This window comes from Bombina bombina, chromosome 2 (assembly GCF_027579735.1).
Source record: "Bombina bombina isolate aBomBom1 chromosome 2, aBomBom1.pri, whole genome shotgun sequence".
Classification (NCBI taxonomy): domain Eukaryota; kingdom Metazoa; phylum Chordata; class Amphibia; order Anura; family Bombinatoridae; genus Bombina; species Bombina bombina.
Genome location: NC_069500.1, coordinates 1287928953 through 1287948911, shown reverse-complemented (window position 1 = coordinate 1287948911; position 19959 = coordinate 1287928953). Strand labels below are relative to the sequence as shown.

The 19959-nt window shown below is 36.8% G+C and overlaps 1 protein-coding gene across 1 annotated transcript in view; it reads right to left on the bottom strand.

Annotated features, from left to right (window-relative positions):
- LOC128650282 (uncharacterized) overlaps positions 1–19959 on the bottom strand; it is a 180185-nt gene that overhangs the window by 99661 nt on the left and 60565 nt on the right. The window contains exons 4-5 of the mRNA XM_053704107.1: positions 14930–15076; positions 900–1013 (exon numbers count right to left, since the gene is read on the bottom strand). Of these exons, the coding sequence (XP_053560082.1) occupies positions 900–1013; positions 14930–15076 (261 nt within the window). The remainder of the gene's footprint in view (positions 1–899; positions 1014–14929; positions 15077–19959) is intronic.

The following is a 19959-nucleotide window of genomic DNA, read 5'->3' as shown; positions in this document are numbered from 1 at the left end:
AACAATATTTATTGTGAGGGGGGGTGGAAGTCTTGGTGAGTTCTCACACTTTTTTTGAAGGACTTGACACCTGATATTGCTTTATTGAGTCATTTTCTCTCTACAAGCTCGATATCTGACTAATGATCAATAAGAGGAACAAATATTGTTTTATTTTTGACTATATAGCACAATTGTGTTATTTATTTATTTTTAAGCACAATATTCATTATATTTACAGATCAGAAGTTTCCATTTGTGACTTTTGGCTATGACTACACTGTTGGAGGTTTAACTGGTTATTAACAGTGTATCTGTTTTTATTACTCTATCATGTGTATTTTAATTGTTAAAGGGACATGAAACCCAACATGTTTCTTTCATAATTCAGATAGAGAATACAATTTTAAACAACTTTCCAATTTACTACTATTATTTAATTTGCTTCCTTCACTTCTTATCCTTTGCTAAAAGGTTTATCTAGGTAAGTTTAGGCGCAGCAAAGAACCTAGCTTCTAACTGCTGATTGGTGACTGCATATATATACCGATTGTCATTGACTCATCCATGTGTTCAGGTAGAAACCAGCTCCTTCGTCAACTGATATTAAGAGAATGAAACAAATTAGATAATAGAAGTAAATTAGAAAGTTGTTTAAAATTGTATTCTCTATCATAATAATGAAGAAAATGTTTGGTTTTCTTGACCCTTTAAGTTCCTAGGGGCCGATTTATCAAGCTCTGTATGGCTGGATTCTGATCTCAGGAGATCCATACATTGTAGGGACAGGGTTATTGATATGTAGTTACTCTACTGTTGCAAACTGATGCTGGACAGAAATCTGTCTCTCTAAAAAAGTATTCTAAAGTCTTCAAATATAATTGAGAAATACAGTGTAAAAATACAATCATCACACTCACTGGAGCTATAAGTTTACTAAGTATTTTCATTTCCTCCTTTTTTTTCCTCTTATCTTGCAATGTCAGTTTCTTCAGTTTTTCTTCATCATTTGCCCCAAACTTACAGTTTTGATCCTGAAAAGAAATACAAATATATATATTTGTCAGGCAACTAGTTTTTAGTGTATTTTGTGTATTAGAAGTATTTCTTTACTAATAACATGTATAGAAGACTGGATCAGAGTACTGAGAAGTATAAAGTGTATTACAGCAAAAGTAGATGATGCAACTCCTCTGTACAAAACAGGTTAGAGTAAGATAACACATTCATATAAAATTAGTTATACTTTTTCATACTAACAATAACTTGGATATGACACTCCCTGATCACAGCTACTACTGTATTATTCTATAACATTTATTGTGTGTAGAAAAAAATTAAAACAAGCAGTGGATACTATTTTGTATCAATGACTTTTATGGGCATAGTTGAAGAATGTAACCCTTGACTTTCATTCTATCATTTAAATATTTCCATATAACCAATGTTAATATTATAATATGGAGTGTAGTACTTGAATATTTGAACGTACCATTAAATATTACATTCAAATTCTGATTTTCACAGAAATATTGCATTAAAGGGACAGTTTACTTGAAGATTGTATTGTTTAAAATGATAAATAATCCCTTTATTACCCATTCCCCTGTTTTATTAATACACTTTTTACCCCTGTGATTACCTTGTATCTAAGCCTCTGCAGACTGCCACCTTATCTCAGTTCTTTTGACAAACATGCATTTTAGCAAACTAGTGCTGATTCATAAATAAGTGATTTAGTTGAGTCATTACAGCGACTACACTTGCTGAGTCATAGGCTTCCAAATAAGTCCCCCTATAGAACCTAAAGTCAAGGAATAAAAAGATATATAGGAAGCACCAAAAAAAGGCTAAAGTGAGTGAATAAAGTGCAGGTATTTCAAAAACTTTCCTGCGCTGCCTAGGTTTTGACTAGCCCTTAACTCTTGAGATATCAACCCCTGATTGATATTGGATTAGTAAGTGCAAAAAAGAATTTCAGAGTTTCGGGCGCAAATAAATGCTGCAACTATAGAAATGGGTTGATGTTGGTTACTATATGTTTAAAATTGATCAAATATAATGATAGACATAAAATTTGTAAATATTATCCTTTATTTAAATACAAGTTTTTTTTAAAAAAAAATTTAAAATTCTAACAAGAATTCTTACAAAATTCCAACGAACTGTTTTTAGAAGAACATTTGTACTTTTTATAGAGCAACTTGTTACAGATAAACTTGTATTTAAATAAAGGATAATATTTACAAATTTTATGTCTATCAATTTTAAACATATAGTAACCAACATCAACCCATTTCTATAGTTGCGGCATTTATTTGCGCCCGAAACTCTGAAATTCTTTTTTGCACTTATTAAAGTGAGTGAATAACCTACAAATAATAGAGCTAAAAATGCATAAAATACAAAAATAAGGTAAAAAATATATATGAACAATATGACAATTTATTCAATAAAATAGGGAACCCTATTGTACATTAATTCAAAAATGAGATACAGTGGTGTCTAATATGAGTGAGTCCATCCTATGTAAGTGTCCATCCTGAATATGTGATAAGTAAAAAGTGTAGAATAAAAAATACAAAGCAATTAATACACTTTTTTCACATATTCAGGAGGGACATTTACTTAGGAAGGATTCACTCATATTAGACCCCACAGTATCTCTAGTTTTTTATTACTGTACAATAGGGTCCCCTATTTTTTTTATTGGTTATTTTGAAAGTATAACAATACAATATTGTAATAAAAAGGGCATATGACTATTTACAATATAATTTGACAAAACTAAACAGTGAAATACATGGTCGCTATTATATTAGGATTTCTGGGTGATGCCTTGAATGGTTTCTAATAAACTGCATTAAATAAAGTCTCTTTGGCATTGGTCTTCAGCTCCAGATGATAGTAATTTTGGAGGTTGTTTCTCCTGCGTATGTCATTGGTGGATTATAGTAGGTGCATTATCATCTGGCGGAAAGGGTACTGTATTTTTATTGAATACATTGTTATATTGTTCATATATATATTTTACCTTTTTTTGTATTTTATGTATTTTTAGCTCTATTGTTTTTAAGTTATTCACATGTCACTTTAGCCTTTCTTGGCGCTTCCTATATATATATATATATATATATATATATATATATATATATAGTATATATATATATATATATATATATATATTAAATCCAGTATTATATAGATAAAGAGAAATGGTAGAGCTATATGAGATACCATTAAATAAAGTAGGGAATTTCAGCACTCAAAATATAACCCATTTAGTTGGCAGCTTCTTGCAATAAACTAGTTGCATGTGTTTGAATCTGTGCATGTGTAGTTCATTTTTTGGATTCTGTGTTACCCTGCAGCCGTACATTTCTAAGGAATTGGATTAAATGGGTTATATTTTGAGTGCTGAAATCCCCTACTTTATTTAATGGTATCTCATATAGCTCTACCATTTCTCTTTATCTATATAATACTGGATTTAATTTAAATTTTAGGGGTCTGCACCACGTCTGACTTTAGCTGACCCTAAGTCATTCGAGATACATATACATTTAAATTACCGGAATAAAATTCCTGTGTCTTTGTATTAAGATAGGTTCTGGATCTTTTTGTTTTTCTTCCACACGTTTGTAAATTTATATATATATATATATATATATATATTCATAAATAACTCCACAGGAGTGAGCACAATGTTATCTATATGGCACATATGAACTAGAACTATCTAACTGTGAAAAACAGTTCAAATGAACTGAGATAAGAGGCGGCCTTCAACGGCTTAGAAATCATTTAATGATCCTACCTAGGACTATCAAGAAAACAAAGCAAATTTGATGATAAAGGTAAACTGGAAAGTTGTTTAAAATGACATGCCTTATCTGAATCATGAAAGTTTAATTATGACTAGACTGACCCTTTAAGAGCAAAAATGTTAGAATTTTATGTTAAGTTCACATTCACGATAGGGAAAGTCAGCATTAGTTTACAAAAAAATCTATTATTGAATATTGATCAACAAGTATGACAAAAAAAAAATAATCTAAAATTGAATATTGATATACAAATATGCCAAAATGTTTACCCATTGCTATATTTATTATTATCATGTATTTATAAAACATAAAGATGTTCTGTAGAGCAAAGGCACTAATAGATGATTACATAGTAATACGCTTAATGATAATACTTGAAAGATGAAGGGGTAAAGGGCACTGTGTTATCATCTGATGTCTGATGATCTACATTACAGGTGGGCTTGCAAAAGGAAGTACATTATTCATTATCTTAACCCTGTACTGTAGAGGAATCAGTCGTTTTTAAATGAGGGGTTTATATCTAATGTGAGTGGAGCATTAAATGAATGTTTGTCTATTCACCATTCTTTATCTCTTGTGTGTGCTCCGCATTATACTAACAGTTGTATCTCCTTGATAACGTGAAGTCATAGGCCATTATGCACATTGTGTTTATTCATGATAAGAAAATGAAACTTTAATAATGTTATTATTAATCCTTTCTAGAAAAATACTTAAAGGGCCACTAAACCCAAAATCTTTCTTTCATGATTCAGATAGAGAATAGAAATTTAAACAACATTACAATTTACTTTTATTATTTATTTTGCTTCATTTTTTAGATATCCTTAGTTGAAGAAAAAGCAATGCACATGGTGAGCCAATCACACAAGGCTTCTATGTGCAGCAACCAATCAGCAGCTACTGAGCATATCTAGATATGCTTTTCAGCAAAGAATATCAAGAGAATAAAACAAATTAGATAATAGAAGTAAATTAGAAAGATGTTTAAAATTGCATTATCTTTCTAAATCATGAAAGAAAAAATGTTGGTCTCATGTCTCTTTAACCAGTCACTCCTTGTCCAAAACTAAAAATCACTTCCAAGCAGCTACTGAAGCTGGAAGCTACGGCGAGCAATACGCCGCTTCCTGCAGACTAACAGCCAATCGGCCGCCAGCAGGGAGGTGTCAATCAACTCGATCGCACTCGATCGGGTTGATTTCCGGCGATGTTTGTCCGCCTGCTAGGAGCAGGCGGACAGGTTATGGAGCAGCGGTCTTTGTGACCGCTGCTTCATAACTGCTGTTTCTGGTGAGTCTGCAGGCTCGCCAGAAACACGGGGCATCAAGCTCCATTCGGATCTTGATACATATGCCCCATAGACTACAATTAAAGGGATATGAAGCACAGCATTCTTTCATATATAAACAACATTCCATTTTACTTCTATTATCAACTTTGCTTCAATCTTTTGGTATTCTTTCTTGAAGGAGAAGCAATGCAATACTGGGAGCTAGCTGAAAACATTGGTAAGCCAATGAAAGGAGGCATATGTGTGCAGCCACCAATCAGCAGCTAGCTCCAAGCTCTTTCGCTTACCTAGGTATGATTTTCAACAAAGTATACCAAGAGAAAAAGGTAATTAGATACAAAAAGAATATTGGAAAGTTGTTTAAATCTGAATCATTGTGTTTCAAGTTACTTTGAAAAAAATAAAAAATAAATTGTACTTCTATTATCAAATTGTATTTTGCTCTTTTAAATCCTTTGTTGAAAAGCATACTTAGGTATGTTCAACATCGGCTTGTCTTCAGCTATGTATGGCAGCAGTGCTTGCAACAATATATAACATTGTTACAAACATTATTGCAAATGCTGCTGACATATATTGTACTTGTGTATGCTCTTCAACAAAGAAAACGTTGGTATCCTCAGGAGGGTACACATGTTTGGAGGGTAAATATGGCAGTTAGTTTTGCAACAATGCTTTTTTTTTTTTTTGTACAAATGTTGCTGCCATGATGTTCTCAAAGTGTATAACTTTGTTAAAATAATTTTTGCTAAAGTGCTGCCATATAGTACTCAGGACAAGTGCACACTTATCTTATTTCTAAACAAAAGACCCCAGGAAAATGAAGTCAATTTAATAGTACACGTAAAATTATTGGGTTTCATGTCCCTTTAAGGCTCACGTGCAATAACTTATTTATGTTCGGCTTTATAGCAACACTGTTATTGCTAGTAATTGTGTCTTAAAGGGACGTTCAAATAATTTATTTTATATGTTGTTTATATTATGAATTAAGCAGTGAATTGCAAAATGTTTATATGCAAAACTTTTAAAACATTTATAACTGTCACTTCCTTAATGCATTGCAAAATGACTTCTCTGGTGAGTATCTTTATCTTATTTCCTTTTTTTGTGTGATCAGGGATAACTGTGAGTTTTCCGTTGGCTAGTATTTGGCTGCAATATCATGGAAACATAATTTACAGAATTTTCTTTTAAGCCTTACAAAGAACATAGAAACATAGATATTGGCCTCCATTACGTATGCAGTGTCACCCGCAAAAGCCGGCGACGCCGGTTTTTGCTCTGTTTTGTTATCACATTTATGGCGTAACATACAAGTTACGCGCGTATATTTCATCTCTCGTCCGCAATTTTTACTCCCATAAGCTAACATGGGACCGCGTAACTCCCAAAACTGCCTGCAAAAATAAACTAACACCTATCTATCTATCTATCTATCTGTCAACCGCAATCCCCCACCGCAATAACTAATAAAGTCTATTGACCCCTAAATCCGCCAAACCCAACATCGCAAACTACCTATTAAAGTATTAACCCCTAAATCGCCATAGCCCACAACGCAATACACTTATTAAATTATTAACCCCTAAACCGCCATAGCCCACAATGCAATACACCTAATAAATTATTAACCCCTAAACTGCCATAGCCCACAACGCAATAAACCTAACCCCTAACCTAACCCCCCTAGCCTAACACCCCCTAAATGAACTAAAATTATCTAATTTACAAAATACTAAAGTTACTCTTAAATTACAAAAAACTAACACTACTTTAAAAATAAAAATATACTAAGTATATATTAAAGGGGCAGTCTAATCAAAATTCTGGAGTAGACTATCTCTTTAAGCTAGAATTACAGAAAATAAAAAAATCTAAGCTTACAGAAAATAATAAAGAAAATTACAAAATTTAAAAAAAATTATACCTAATCCCTATGAAAATAAAAAAAAAACACTCAAAATAAAAACACCTCCTAATCTAATAAACTACCAGTAGCCCTTAAAAAGGCTTTTTGCAGGGCATTGCCCCAAGATAATCAGCTCTTTTGCAAAATAAATACACAACCCCCCCCAACAGTAAAACGCAAACACACACCCAACCACCCCCCAAAAAAAAACTAACACTAAAAACCCTAATCTACCCATTGCCCTGAAAATGGCATTTGCTGGGCATTGTCAGCTCTTTTGCTGCCCACCCTATCTAAATAAAATAACCCCCCCCCCCAAAAAAAAAAAAACTTAAAAAAACCCTAAGTCTAACCCCCAAGTGGTCCTTACCTGTCCTGAAGACCGGCGGAGAAGGTCCTGTTCCAGGCGGTGAAGTCTTCTTCTAAGCGGCGACCTCTTCGTCTTTCAGGAACCAGCCAGCGTGGAGCGGAGGAGTTGAAGACCGATGACCGCGGAGCTGAAGACCGGCGACTCTGGAACTGAAGACCGGCGACTCTGGAACTGAAGACCGGTGACCGCGGAGCCATGGAGCGTGGAGGATGCTCTTCATACGATCTCCGCCGTACACTGAATAGGAATTCAAGGTACGCGATTAAAAATGGCGTCCCTTGAATTCCTATTGGCTGATTTGAGCCTTCAAATTCAAATCAGCTAATCGGATGAGAGCTACTGAAAACCCTATTGGCTGTTCAAATCAGCCAATAAGATAATTGCTACTGACATTCTATTGGCTATTCAAATCAGCCAATAGAATTTTAGTAGCTCTCATCCGATTGGCTGATTTGAATTTGAGGGCTCAAATCAGCCAATAGGAATTCAAGGGACGCCATTTTTAATCGCGTACCTTGAATTCCTATTCAGTGTATGGCGGAGATCATATGAAGAGGATTCTCCACGCTCCATGGCTCCGCGGTCGCCGGTCTTCAGTTCCAGAGTCACCGGTCTTCAGTTCCAGAGTCGCCGGTCTTCAGTTCCAAAGTCGACGGTCTTCGGCTCCGCGGTCATCGGTCTTCAACTCCTCCGCTCCACGCCGGCTGGTTCCTGGAAGAAGAAGAGGTCGCCGCTTAGAAGAAGACTTCACCGCCTGGAACAGGACCTTCTTCGCCGGTCTTCAGGACAGGTAAGGACCACTTGTGGGTTAGACTAAGGGTTATTTAAGGGGTTTTTGGGGGGTTTATTTTATTTAGATAGGGTGGGCAGCAAAAGAGCTGGCAATGCCCAACAAATGCCCTTTTCAGGGCAATGTGTAGATTAGGGTTTTTAGTGTTAGTTTTTTGGGGGGGGGTTTGGTGGGTGGGAGGGGGTTTTACTGTTGGGGGGGTTGTGTATTTATTTTGCAAAAGAGCTTATTATCTTGGGGCAATGCCCTGCAAAAAGCCCTTTTAAGGGCTACTGGTAGTTTATTAGATTAGGAGGTGTTTTTATTTTGGGTGGGTTTTTTTTATTTTCATACGGCTAGATTTAGAGTTTTGTCAGTAAGGACCCGCGTAGCTAACGCCGGCTTTTTTCTGGCCGCACCATAAAAATAACTCTGGTATTGAGAGTCCATATAATGTCAGCGTTAGGCTCCAAAAAAGGAGCGTAGAGCATTTTTAACGCAACTTCAACTCTCGATACCAGAGTTGCTTACGAACGCGGCCAGCCTCAAAAACGTGCTCGTGCACGATTCCCCCATAGGAAACAATGGGGCTGTTTGAGCTGAAAAAAAACCTAACACCTGCAAAAAAGCCGCGTTCAGCTCCTAACGCAGCCCCATTGTTTGCTATGCGTAAACACTTCCTAAATCTGCACCTAACACCGTAACATGTACCCCGAGTCTAAACACCCCTAACCTTACACTTATTAACCCCTAATCTGCCGCCCCCGCTATCGCTGACCCCTGCATATTATTTTTAACCCCTAATCTGCCGCTCCGTAAACAGCCGCTACTTACATTATCCTTATGTACCCCTAATCTGCTGCCCCTAACACCGCCGACCCCTATATTATATTTATTAACCCCTAATCTGCTCCCCACAACGTCGCCTCCACCTGCCTACACTTATTAACCCCTAATCTGCCGAGCGGACCGCACCGCTATTATAATAAAGTTATTAACCCCTAATCCGCCTCACTAACCCTATAATAAATAGTATTAACCCCTAATCTGCCCTCCCTAACATCGCCGACACCTAACTTCAATTATTAACCCCTAATCTGCCGACCGGAGCTCACCGCTATTCTAATAAATGTATTAACCCCTAAAGCTAAGTCTAACACTAACACTAACACCCCCCTAAGTTAAATATAATTTTAATCTAACGAAATTAATTAACTCTTATTAAATAAATTATTCCTATTTAAAGCTAAATACTTACCTGTAAAATAAATCCTAATATAGCTACAATATAAATTATAATTACATTGTAGCTATTTTAGGATTAATATTTATTTTACAGGCAACTTTGTAATTATTTTAACCATGTACAATAGCTATTAAATAGTTAAGAACTATTTAATAGTTACCTAGTTAAAATAATAACAAAATTACCTGTAAAATAAATCCTAACCTAAGTTACAATTAAACCTAACACTATACTATCATTAAATTAATTAAATAAAATACCTACAATTACCTACAATTAAACCTAACACTACACTATCAATAAATTAATTAAATACAATATCTACAAATAACTACAATGAAATAAACTAACTAAAGTACAAAAAATAAAAAAGAACTAAGTTACAAAAAATAAAAAAATATTTACAAACATAAGAAAAATATTACAACAATTTTAAACTAATTACACCTACTCTAAGCCCCCTAATAAAATAACAAAGACCCCCAAAATAAAAAATGCCCTACCCTATTCTAAATTACTAAAGTTCAAAGCTCTTTTACCTTACCAGCCCTGAACAGGGCCCTTTGCGGGGCATGCCCCAAGAAGTTCAGCTCTTTTTCCTGTAAAAAAAAACCATACAATACCCCCCCCAACATTACAACCCACCACCCACATACCCCTAATCTAACCCAAACCCCCCTTAAATAAACCTAACACTAAGCCCCTGAAGATCATCCTACCTTGTCTTCACCTCACCAGGTATCACCGATCCGTCCTGGCTCCAAAATCTTCATCCAACCCAAGCGGGGGCTGGCTATCCATCATCCGGTGGCTGAAGAGGTCCAGAAGAGGCTCCAAAGTCTTCATCCTATCCGGGAAGAAGAGTAGATCCGGACCGGCAACCATCATCTTCCAAGCGGCATCTTCTATTTTCATCCGATGAGGACCGGCTCCATCCTGAAGACCTCCGACGCGGACCCATCTTCATCTGGCGACGTCCAACTGAAGAATGACGGTTCCTTTAAGGGACGTCATCCAAGATGGCGTCTCTCGAATTCTGATTGGCTGATAGGATTTTATCAGCCAATCGGAATTAAGGTAGGAATATTCTGATTGGCTGATGGAATCAGCCAATCAGAATCAAGATCAATCCGATTGGCTGATCCAATCAGCCAATCAGATTGAGCTCGCATTCTATTGGCTGATCGGAACTATTTAATAGCTATTGTACCTGGTTAAAATAATTACAAAGTTGCCTGTAAAATAAATATTAATCCTAAAATAGCTACAATGTAATGATAATTTATATTGTAGCTATATTAGGATTTATTTTACAGGTAAGTATTTAGCTTTAAATAGGAATAATTTATTTAATAAGAGTTAATTAATTTTGTTAGATTTAAATTATATTTAACTTAGGGGGGTGTTAGTGTTAGGGTTAGACTTAGCTTTAGGGATTAATACATTTATTAGAATAGCGGTGAGCTCCGGTCGGCAGATTAGGGGTTAATGTTTGAAGTTAGGTGTCGGCGACGTTAGGGAGGGCAGATTAGGGGTTAATACTATTTATTATAGGGTTAGTGAGGCGGATTAGGGGTTAATAACTTTATTATAATAGCGGTGCGGTCCGCTCGGCAGATTAGGGGTTAATAAGTGTAGGCAGGTGGAGACAACGTTGAGGGCGGCAGATTAGGGGTTAATAAATATAATATAGGGGTCGGCGGTGTTAGGGGCAGCAGATTAGGGGTACATAGCTATAATGTAGGTGGCGGCACTTTGCGGTCTGCAGATTAGGGGTTAATTATTGTAGGTAGCTGGCGGCGACGTTGTGGGGGGCAGGTTAGGGGTTAATAAATATAATACAGGGGTCGGTGGTGTTAGGGGCAGCAGATTAGGGGTACATAGGGATAATTTAGCTGGCGGCGCTTTGCGGTCGGCAGATTAGGGGTTAAAAAAAAATTGAGTGGCGGCGATGTGGGGGGACCTCGGTTTAGGGGTACATAGGTAGTTTATGGGTGTTAGTGTACTTTAGAGTACAGTAGTTAAGAGCTTTATGAACCGGCATTAGCCCAGAAAGCTCTTAACTACTGACTTTTTTCTGCGGCTGGAGTTTTGTCGTTAGAATTCTAACGCTCACTTCAGCCAAGATTCTAAATAATGAAAAGATAGGATACGCAAATGACGTAAGGGGATCTGCGGTATGGAAAAGTCGCGGCTGAAAAGTGAGCGTTAGACCCTTTTTGGAGTGACTCCAGATACCGGAGTTAGCCTAAAACCAGCGTTAGGAGCCTCTAACGCTGGTTTTCACGGCTAACGCCAAACTCCAAATCTAGGCCATAGGGATTAGGTATCATTTTTTTAAAATTTTGTAAAATTTTTTATTATTTTCTGTAAGCTTAGATTTTTTTTTATTTTCTGTAATTCTAGCTTAAAGAGACAGCCTACTTCAGAATTTTGATTAGACTGCCCCTTTAATTTATACTTAGTTTATTTTTATTTTTAAAGTAGTGTTAGTTTTTTGTAATTTAAGAGTTACTTTAGTATTTTGTAAATTAGGTAATTTTAGTTCATTTAGGGGGTGTTAGGCTAGGGGGGTTAGGTTAGGGGTTAGGTTTATTGCGTTGTGGGTTATGGCGGTTTAGGGGTTAATAATTTAATAGGTGTATTGCGTTGTGGGCTATGGTGGTTTAGGGGTTAATAATTTAATAGGTGTATTGAGTTGTGGGCTATGGCGGCTTAGGGGTTAATAATTTAATAGGTGTATTGCGTTGTGGGCTATGGCGGTTTAGGGGTTAATAATTTAATAGGTGTATTGCGTTGTGGGCTATGGCGGTTTAGGGGTTAATAATTTAGTTATTACTTGCGGTGTGGGTTTGATAGCGGATATAGGGGTTAATAGTTAAAATAGGCATATTGCGTTGTGGGGGGGTTGTCGGTCTAGGGGTTAATACATTTATTATTAGTAGTGAGAGGGGGTATTGCGGATATAAGGGTTATACATGGTGGGCTTATTTTTGGGAGGCGTGTTAGACTGTTACGGGAGATTTTAGATTTTATTTACTTTTCTTAGGCGCCGGCAGTTTCTAAAGTGCCGTAAGTCACTGGCAACTCCAGAAATTTGTATTTACGCTTATTTCTGGACATCGCTAATTTATCCGACATACGGCACTTAGGAAATGCCGGCGCCATATATTTAATACCCCGATGTGCAAGGTTAAATTACGGGCGGCGCAGGTTTCCACGCTTGCTCCGAAACCTGCGCTGTATATGTGATTGCACCCATTGATGGCAGATAAGAGCCATTTTATGTAAAATACACACAGCCTCAGTTTTACTAAGCCCTTTAACGTACTTGAAAGTTATCACCTCTTTCCCTTCTCTCCTCTAAGCTATACTGTACATATTTAGAGGGAGCATTTGGAAAGAAAAACAAAATAAGGAAGAAAGAAAGACAAAAAAAAAGAATGTATATTACAAGGGTTTTTAGTCTTTCATGTCTATTTCAAGGGACATGAACCCCCAGAATGTTCTTTCACGATTCAGATAGAAAATACAATTTTAAACAATTTTCCAATTTACTTTTCTTATCTAATTTTGTTTTCTCTATTGAATTCTTTGTTGAAAAGCATACATAGATAGGCTAAGGCGCCCACAGCTAGATGCTGATTGGTGGCTGCACAAATGTACTTCTTATCAATGGCTTACAAATGTACAGGGAGTGCACAATTATTAGGCAAATTAGTATTTTGACCACATCATCCTCTTTATGCATGTTGTCTTACTCCAAGCTGTATAGGCTCGAAAGCCTACTACCAATTAAGCATATTAGGTGATGTGCATCTCTGTAATGAGAAGGGGTGTGATCTAATGACATCAACACCCTATATCAGGTGTGCATAATTATTAGGCAACTTCCTTTCCTTTGGCAAAATGGGTCAAAAGAAGGGCTTGACAGGCTCAGAAAAGTAAAAAATAGTGAGATATCTTGCAGAGGGATGCAGCACTCTTAAAATTGCAAAGCTTCTGAAGCGTGATCATCGAACAATCAAGCGTTTCATTCAAAATAGTCAACAGGGTCGCAAGAAGCGTGTGGAAAAACCAAGGCGCAAAATAACTGCCCATGAACTGAGAAAAGTCAAGCGTGCAGCTGCCAAGATGCCACTTGCCACCAGTTTGGCCATATTTCAGAGCTGCAACATCACTGGAGTGCCCAAAAGCACAAGGTGTGCAATAATCAGAGACATGGCCAAGGTAAGAAAGGCTGAAAGACGACCACCACTGAACAAGACACACAAGCTGAAACGTCAAGACTGGGCCAAGAAATATCTCAAGACTGATTTTTCTAAGGTTTTATGGACTGATGAAATGAGAGTGAGTCTTGATGGGCCAGATGGATGGGCCCGTGGCTGGATTGGTAAAGGGCAGAGAGCTCCAGTCCGACTCAGACGCCAGCAAGGTGGAGGTGGAGTACTGGTTTGGGCTGGTATCATCAAAGATGAGCTTTTGGGGCCTTTTCGGGTTGAGGATGGAGTCAAGCTCAACTCCCAGTCCTACTGCCAGTTTCTGGAAGACACCTTCTTCAAGCAGTGGTACAGGAAGAAGTCTGCATCCTTCAAGAAAAACATGATTTTCATGCAGGACAATGCTCCATCACACGCGTCCAAGTACTCCACAGCGTGGCTGGCAAGAATGGGTATAAAAGAAGAAAATCTAATGACATGGCCTCCTTGTTCACCTGATCTGAACCCCATTGAGAACCTGTGGTCCATCATCAAATGTGAGATTTACAAGGAGGGAAAACAGTACACCTCTCTGAACAGTGTCTGGGAGGCTGTGGTTGATGCTGCACGCAATGTTGATGGTGAACAGATCAAAACACTGACAGAATCCATGGATGGCAGGCTTTTGAGTGTCCTTGCAAAGAAAGGTGGCTATATTGGTCACTGATTTGTTTTTGTTTTGTTTTTGAATGTCAGAAATGTATATTTGTGAATGTTGAGATGTTATATTGGTTTCACTGGTAAAAATAAATAATTGAAATGGGTATATATTTGTTTTTGTTAAGTTGCCTAATAATTATGCACAGTAATAGTCACCTGCACACACAGATATCCCCCGAAAATAGCTATAACTAAAAACAAACTAAAAACTACTTCCAAAACTATTCAGCTTTGATATTAATGAGTTTTTTGGGTTCATTGAGAACATGGTTGTTGTTCAATAATAAAATTAATCCTCAAAAATACAACTTGCCTAATAATTCTGCACTCCCTGTATTTATCTATCTCCAAGTAGTGAATTGCTGCTTATTTAATAAAGGATACCAACAAAATGAAGCACAATTGATGATAGAAAAATTGAAAAGTTGTTTAAAATTGTATGTTCTATCGGAATAATGAAAAAAATGGATTTCATATCCCTTTAATAACATTCAATGTGATCAATCACTGAATAACATATTTGTAGCTCAGCTAATTTCCCCTTATAGCAAATATATTATATTATATAGTATTTAGTTGGCAATAACTGATGCTTTTTCCATATTCCTACCTTCTCTGGATAGGAAAGAAACAGCAATTTGTAACTTTGTGAATCTTGTAGCCATTTCTTTATGAATTTGCTGTTTTTGAGGGTATCTTTTACTTCTTCTGCAGTTATAGAAAATGCATATTCTGACAGGAGAATCACTGCATCCACCTGCAAGAAAAAAAAAATGAAGTGTCATTTAGCATATCCTTTTTTTAATTTATTTCTTTAGTGTTTTTTTAATTTTTTATTATCTTTTCTTTTTTTAGTTTTCAGAAAAGCAGGTTTACAACATGTCAAAAGTGGACAAATACAATTTTAACAAAACATTGAAGTGCAGTCATGTGTGACCTGGAGCATTATATTTGAACATGCAGCCATATTTGCTAGCATTATAAAACAGACATGGTTAAACAGATTATGGCCTCTACTTATCAACGTGTCTACTTTACCTGCCTTCGCCAGCCCAATACGCCCGCCTAAGCTCGCCTACCATCGCCGCCGCGTACCTGAATATGTTCGCCTAAGTTATCAAAAAAGCTGTCAAAAAGCCGTGCACCAAGTACGGGGCGATGAGCAGCGGTTTGTGATAGTTATCACTCATCCGATCTCGCTGCTCTTCTGCTTTTTTACAGCTTTATTGACAAGCTGTCACTAAGCACCCACACTAACTACACTGTTCTACCCCCTATACTAGCGCCCCCGGAGCCCCCCGCAACTAAATAAAGTTAGTAACCCCTAAACCGGCGCTCCTAGACCCCGCTGCAACTCTTATAAATGTATTAACCCCTAAACCGCCGCTCCCGGACCCTGCCGCCACCTACTTTATACCTAGTAACCCCTATCCTGCCCCCCCTATACCACTGCCACCTATAATAAAGTTATTAACCCCTATCCTGCCGATCCCAGACCCCGCCGAACCTAAATAAATAGTTTAACCCCTAAACCGCCACTCCCAGATCCCGCCGCAACCTATATTAATCTTATTAACCCCTAATCTGCCCCCCTACACCGTCGCCACCTATAATAAATTTATTAACCCCTATCCTGCCCCCCCCCTACACCACCGCCACTGTAATAACATTTTTAACCCATAAACCTAAGTCTAACACTAACCCTAACACCCCCCTAACTTAAATATTAATTAAATACATCTAAATAAATTTAACTCTTATTAACTAAATGAATCCTATTTAAAACTAAATACTTACCTTTAAAATAAACCCTAATATAGCTACAATATAAATAATAATTACATTGTAGCTATCCTAGGATTTATTTTTATTTTACAGGCAACTTTCAATTTATTTTAACTAGGTACAATAGCTATTAAATAGTTAATAACTATTTAATAGCTACCTAGTTAAAATAAAGAGAAATTTACCTGTAAAATAAATCCTAACCTAAGTTTCAATTACACCTAACACTACACTATACTTTAATAAATTATTCCTATTTAAAACTAAATACTTACCTGTAAAATAAACCCTAAGATACCTACAATGTAATTAATAATTACATTGTAGCTATTGTAGCATTTATATTTATTTTACAGGTAACTTTGTATTTATTTTAGCTAGTTAGAATAGTTATTAAATAGTTATTAACTATTTAATAACTACCTAGCTAAAAGAAATACAAAATTACCAGTAAAATAAATCCTAACCTAAGTTACAATTAAACCTAACACTACACTATCATAAAATTAATTAAATAAATTAGCTACAAATAACTACAATTAAATTAAATAAACTAACTAAAGTACAAAAAATAAAAAAGCTAAGTTACAAAAAATAAAAAAAATAAGTTACAAACATTTAAAAAATATTACAACAATTTTAAGATACTTACACCTAATCTAAGCCCCCTAATAAAATAACAAAGCCCCCCAAAATAAAAAAATGCCATACCCTATTCTAAATTAAAAAGTTACCAGCTCTTTTACCTTACCAGCCCTTAAAAGGGCCTTTTGCGGGGCATGCCCCAAAGAATTCAGCTCTTTTGCCTGTAAAATAAAAATACAACCCCCCCAACATTAAAACCCACCACCCACATACCCCTAATCTAACCCAAACCCCCCTTAAATAAACCTAACACTACCCCCCTGAAGATCATCCTACCTTGAGTCATCTTCAGCCAGCCAACCACCGATGGAACCGAAGAGGAGATCCGGAGCGGCAGAAGTCATCATCCAAGGGGTGCTGAAGAAGTCTTCCATCCTATGAAGTCATCATCCAGGCGGCGCTGAAGAGGTCTTTCATCCAATAGAAGTCTTCATCCAGGCGGCGTCTTCAATCTTCATCCATCCGGAGCGTAGCAGAGCCATCTTCAGACAAGCCGACGCGGAGCCATCCTCTTCTTCCCGACGACTAACGACGGATGAAGGTTCCTTTAAGGGACATCATCCAAGATGGCGTCCCTTCAATTCCGATTGGCTGATAGGATTCTATCAGCCAATCGGAATTAAGGTAGGAAAAATCTGATTGGCTGATTGACTCAGCCAATCAGATTCAAGTTCAATCCGATTGGCTGATCCAATCAGCCAATCAGATTGAGCTCGCATTCTATTGGCTGATCGGAACAGCCAATAGAATGCGAGCTCAATCTGATTGGCTGATTGGATCAGCCAATCGGATTGAACTTGAATCTGATTGGCTGATTCAATCAGCCAATCAGATTTTTCCTACCTTAATTCCGATTGGCTGATAGAATCCTATCAGCCAATTGGAATTGAAGGGACGCCATCTTGGATGACGTCCCTTAAAGGAACCTTCATTATGTGTAACTTATTTTTTTTATTTTTTGTAACTTAGCTTTTTTTATTTTTTGTACTTTAGTTAGTTTATTTAATTTAATTGTAGTTATTTGTAGCTAATTTATTTAATTAATTTAATGATAGTGTAGTGTTAGGTTTAATTGTAACTTAGGTTAGGATTTATTTTACTGGTAATTTTGTATTTCTTTTAGCTAGGTAGTTATTAAATAGTTAATAACTATTTAATAACTATTCTAACTAGCTAAAATAAATGCAAAGTTACCTGTAAAATAAATATAAATCCTACAATAGCTACAATGTAATTATTAATTACATTGTAGCTATCTTAGGCCTAGATTTGGAGTTTGGCGGTAGCCGTGAAAACCAGCGTTAGAGGCTCCTAACGCTGGTTTTAGGCTACCGCCGGTATTTGGAGTCAGTCAAAAAAGGGTCTAACGCTCACTTTTCAGCCGCGACTTTTCCATACCGCAGATACCCTTACGTCAATTGCGTATCCTATCTTTTCAATGTGATCTTTCTAACTCCGGTATTTAGAATTGTGGCTGAAGTGAGCGTTAGAAATCTAACGACAAAACTCCAGCCGCAGAAAAAAGTCAGTAGTTAAGAGATTTTTGGGCTAATGCCGGTTCATAAAGCTCTTAACTACTGTGCTCTAAAGTACACTAACACCCATAAACTACCTATGTACCCCTAAACTGAGGTCCCCCCACATCGCCGCCACTCGATTAAATTTTTTAACCCCTAATCTGCCGACCGCCACCTACGTTATACTTATGTACCCCTAATCTGCTGCCCCGACCCCTATATTATATTTATTAACCCCTAATCTGCCCCCCACAACGTCGCCGCCAACTACCTACACTTATTAACCCCTAATCTGCCAAGCGGACCGCACCGCTACTCTATTAAATTTATTAACCCCTAAAGCTAATTCTAACCCTAACCCTAACACCCCCCTAAGTTAAATATAATTTTATTCTAACGAAATAAATTAACTCTTATTAAATAACTTATTCCTATTTAAAGCTAAATACTTACCTGTAAAATAAACCCTAATATAGCTACAATATAACGAATAATTACATTGTAGCTATTTTAGGATTAATATTTATTTTACAGGCAACTTTGTAATTATTTTAACCATGTACAATAGCTATTAAATAGTTAAGAACTATTTAATAGTTACCTAGTAAAATAATAACAAAATTACCTGTAAAATAAATCCTAACCTAAGTTACAATTAAACCTAACACTATACTATCATTAAATAAATTAAATAAAATACCTACAATTACCTACAATTAAACCTAACACTACACTATCAATAAATTAATTAAATACAATATCTACAAATAACTACAATGAAATAAACTAACTAAAGTACAAAAAATAAAAAAGAACTAAGTTACACAAAATAAAAAAATATTTACAAACATAAGAAAAATATTACAACAATTTTAAACTAATTACACCTACTCTAAGCCCCCTAATAAAATAACAAAGACCCCCAAAATAAAAAAATGCCCTACCCTATTCTAAATTACTAAAGTTCAAAGCTCTTTTACCTTACCAGCCCTGAACAGGGCCCTTTGCGGGGCATGCCCCAAGAAATTCAGCTCTTTTGCCTGTAAAAAAACACATACAATACCCCCCCCAACATTACAACCCACCACCCACATACCCCTAATCTAACCCAAACCCCCCTTAAATAAACCTAACACTAAGCCCCTGAAGATCTTCCTACCTTATCTTCCCCTCACCAGGTATCACCGATACGTCCTGGCTCCAAAATCTTCATCCAAGCCCAAGCGGGGGCTAGACATCCACCATCCGACGGCTGAAGAAGTCCAGAAGAGGGTCCAAAGTCTTCATCCTATCCGGGAAGAAGAGTAGATCCGGACCGGCAACCATCATCTTCCAAGCGGCATCTTCTATCTTCATCCGATGAGGACCAGCTCCATCTTGAAGACCTCCATCGCGGATCCATCCTTCTTCTCCGACAACTAGACGACGAATGACGGTTCCTTTAAATTACGTCATCCAAGATGGCGTCCCTCGAATTCCGATTGGCTGATAGGATTCTATCAGCCAATCGGAATTAAGGTAGGAATATTCTGATTGGCTGATGGAATCAGCCAATCAGAATCAAGTTCAATCCGATTGGCTGATTCAATCAGCCAATCAGATTGAGCTCGCATTCTATTGGCTGTTACGATCAGCCAATAGAATGCGAGCTCAATCTGATTGGCTGATCGGATCAGCCAATTGGATTGAACTT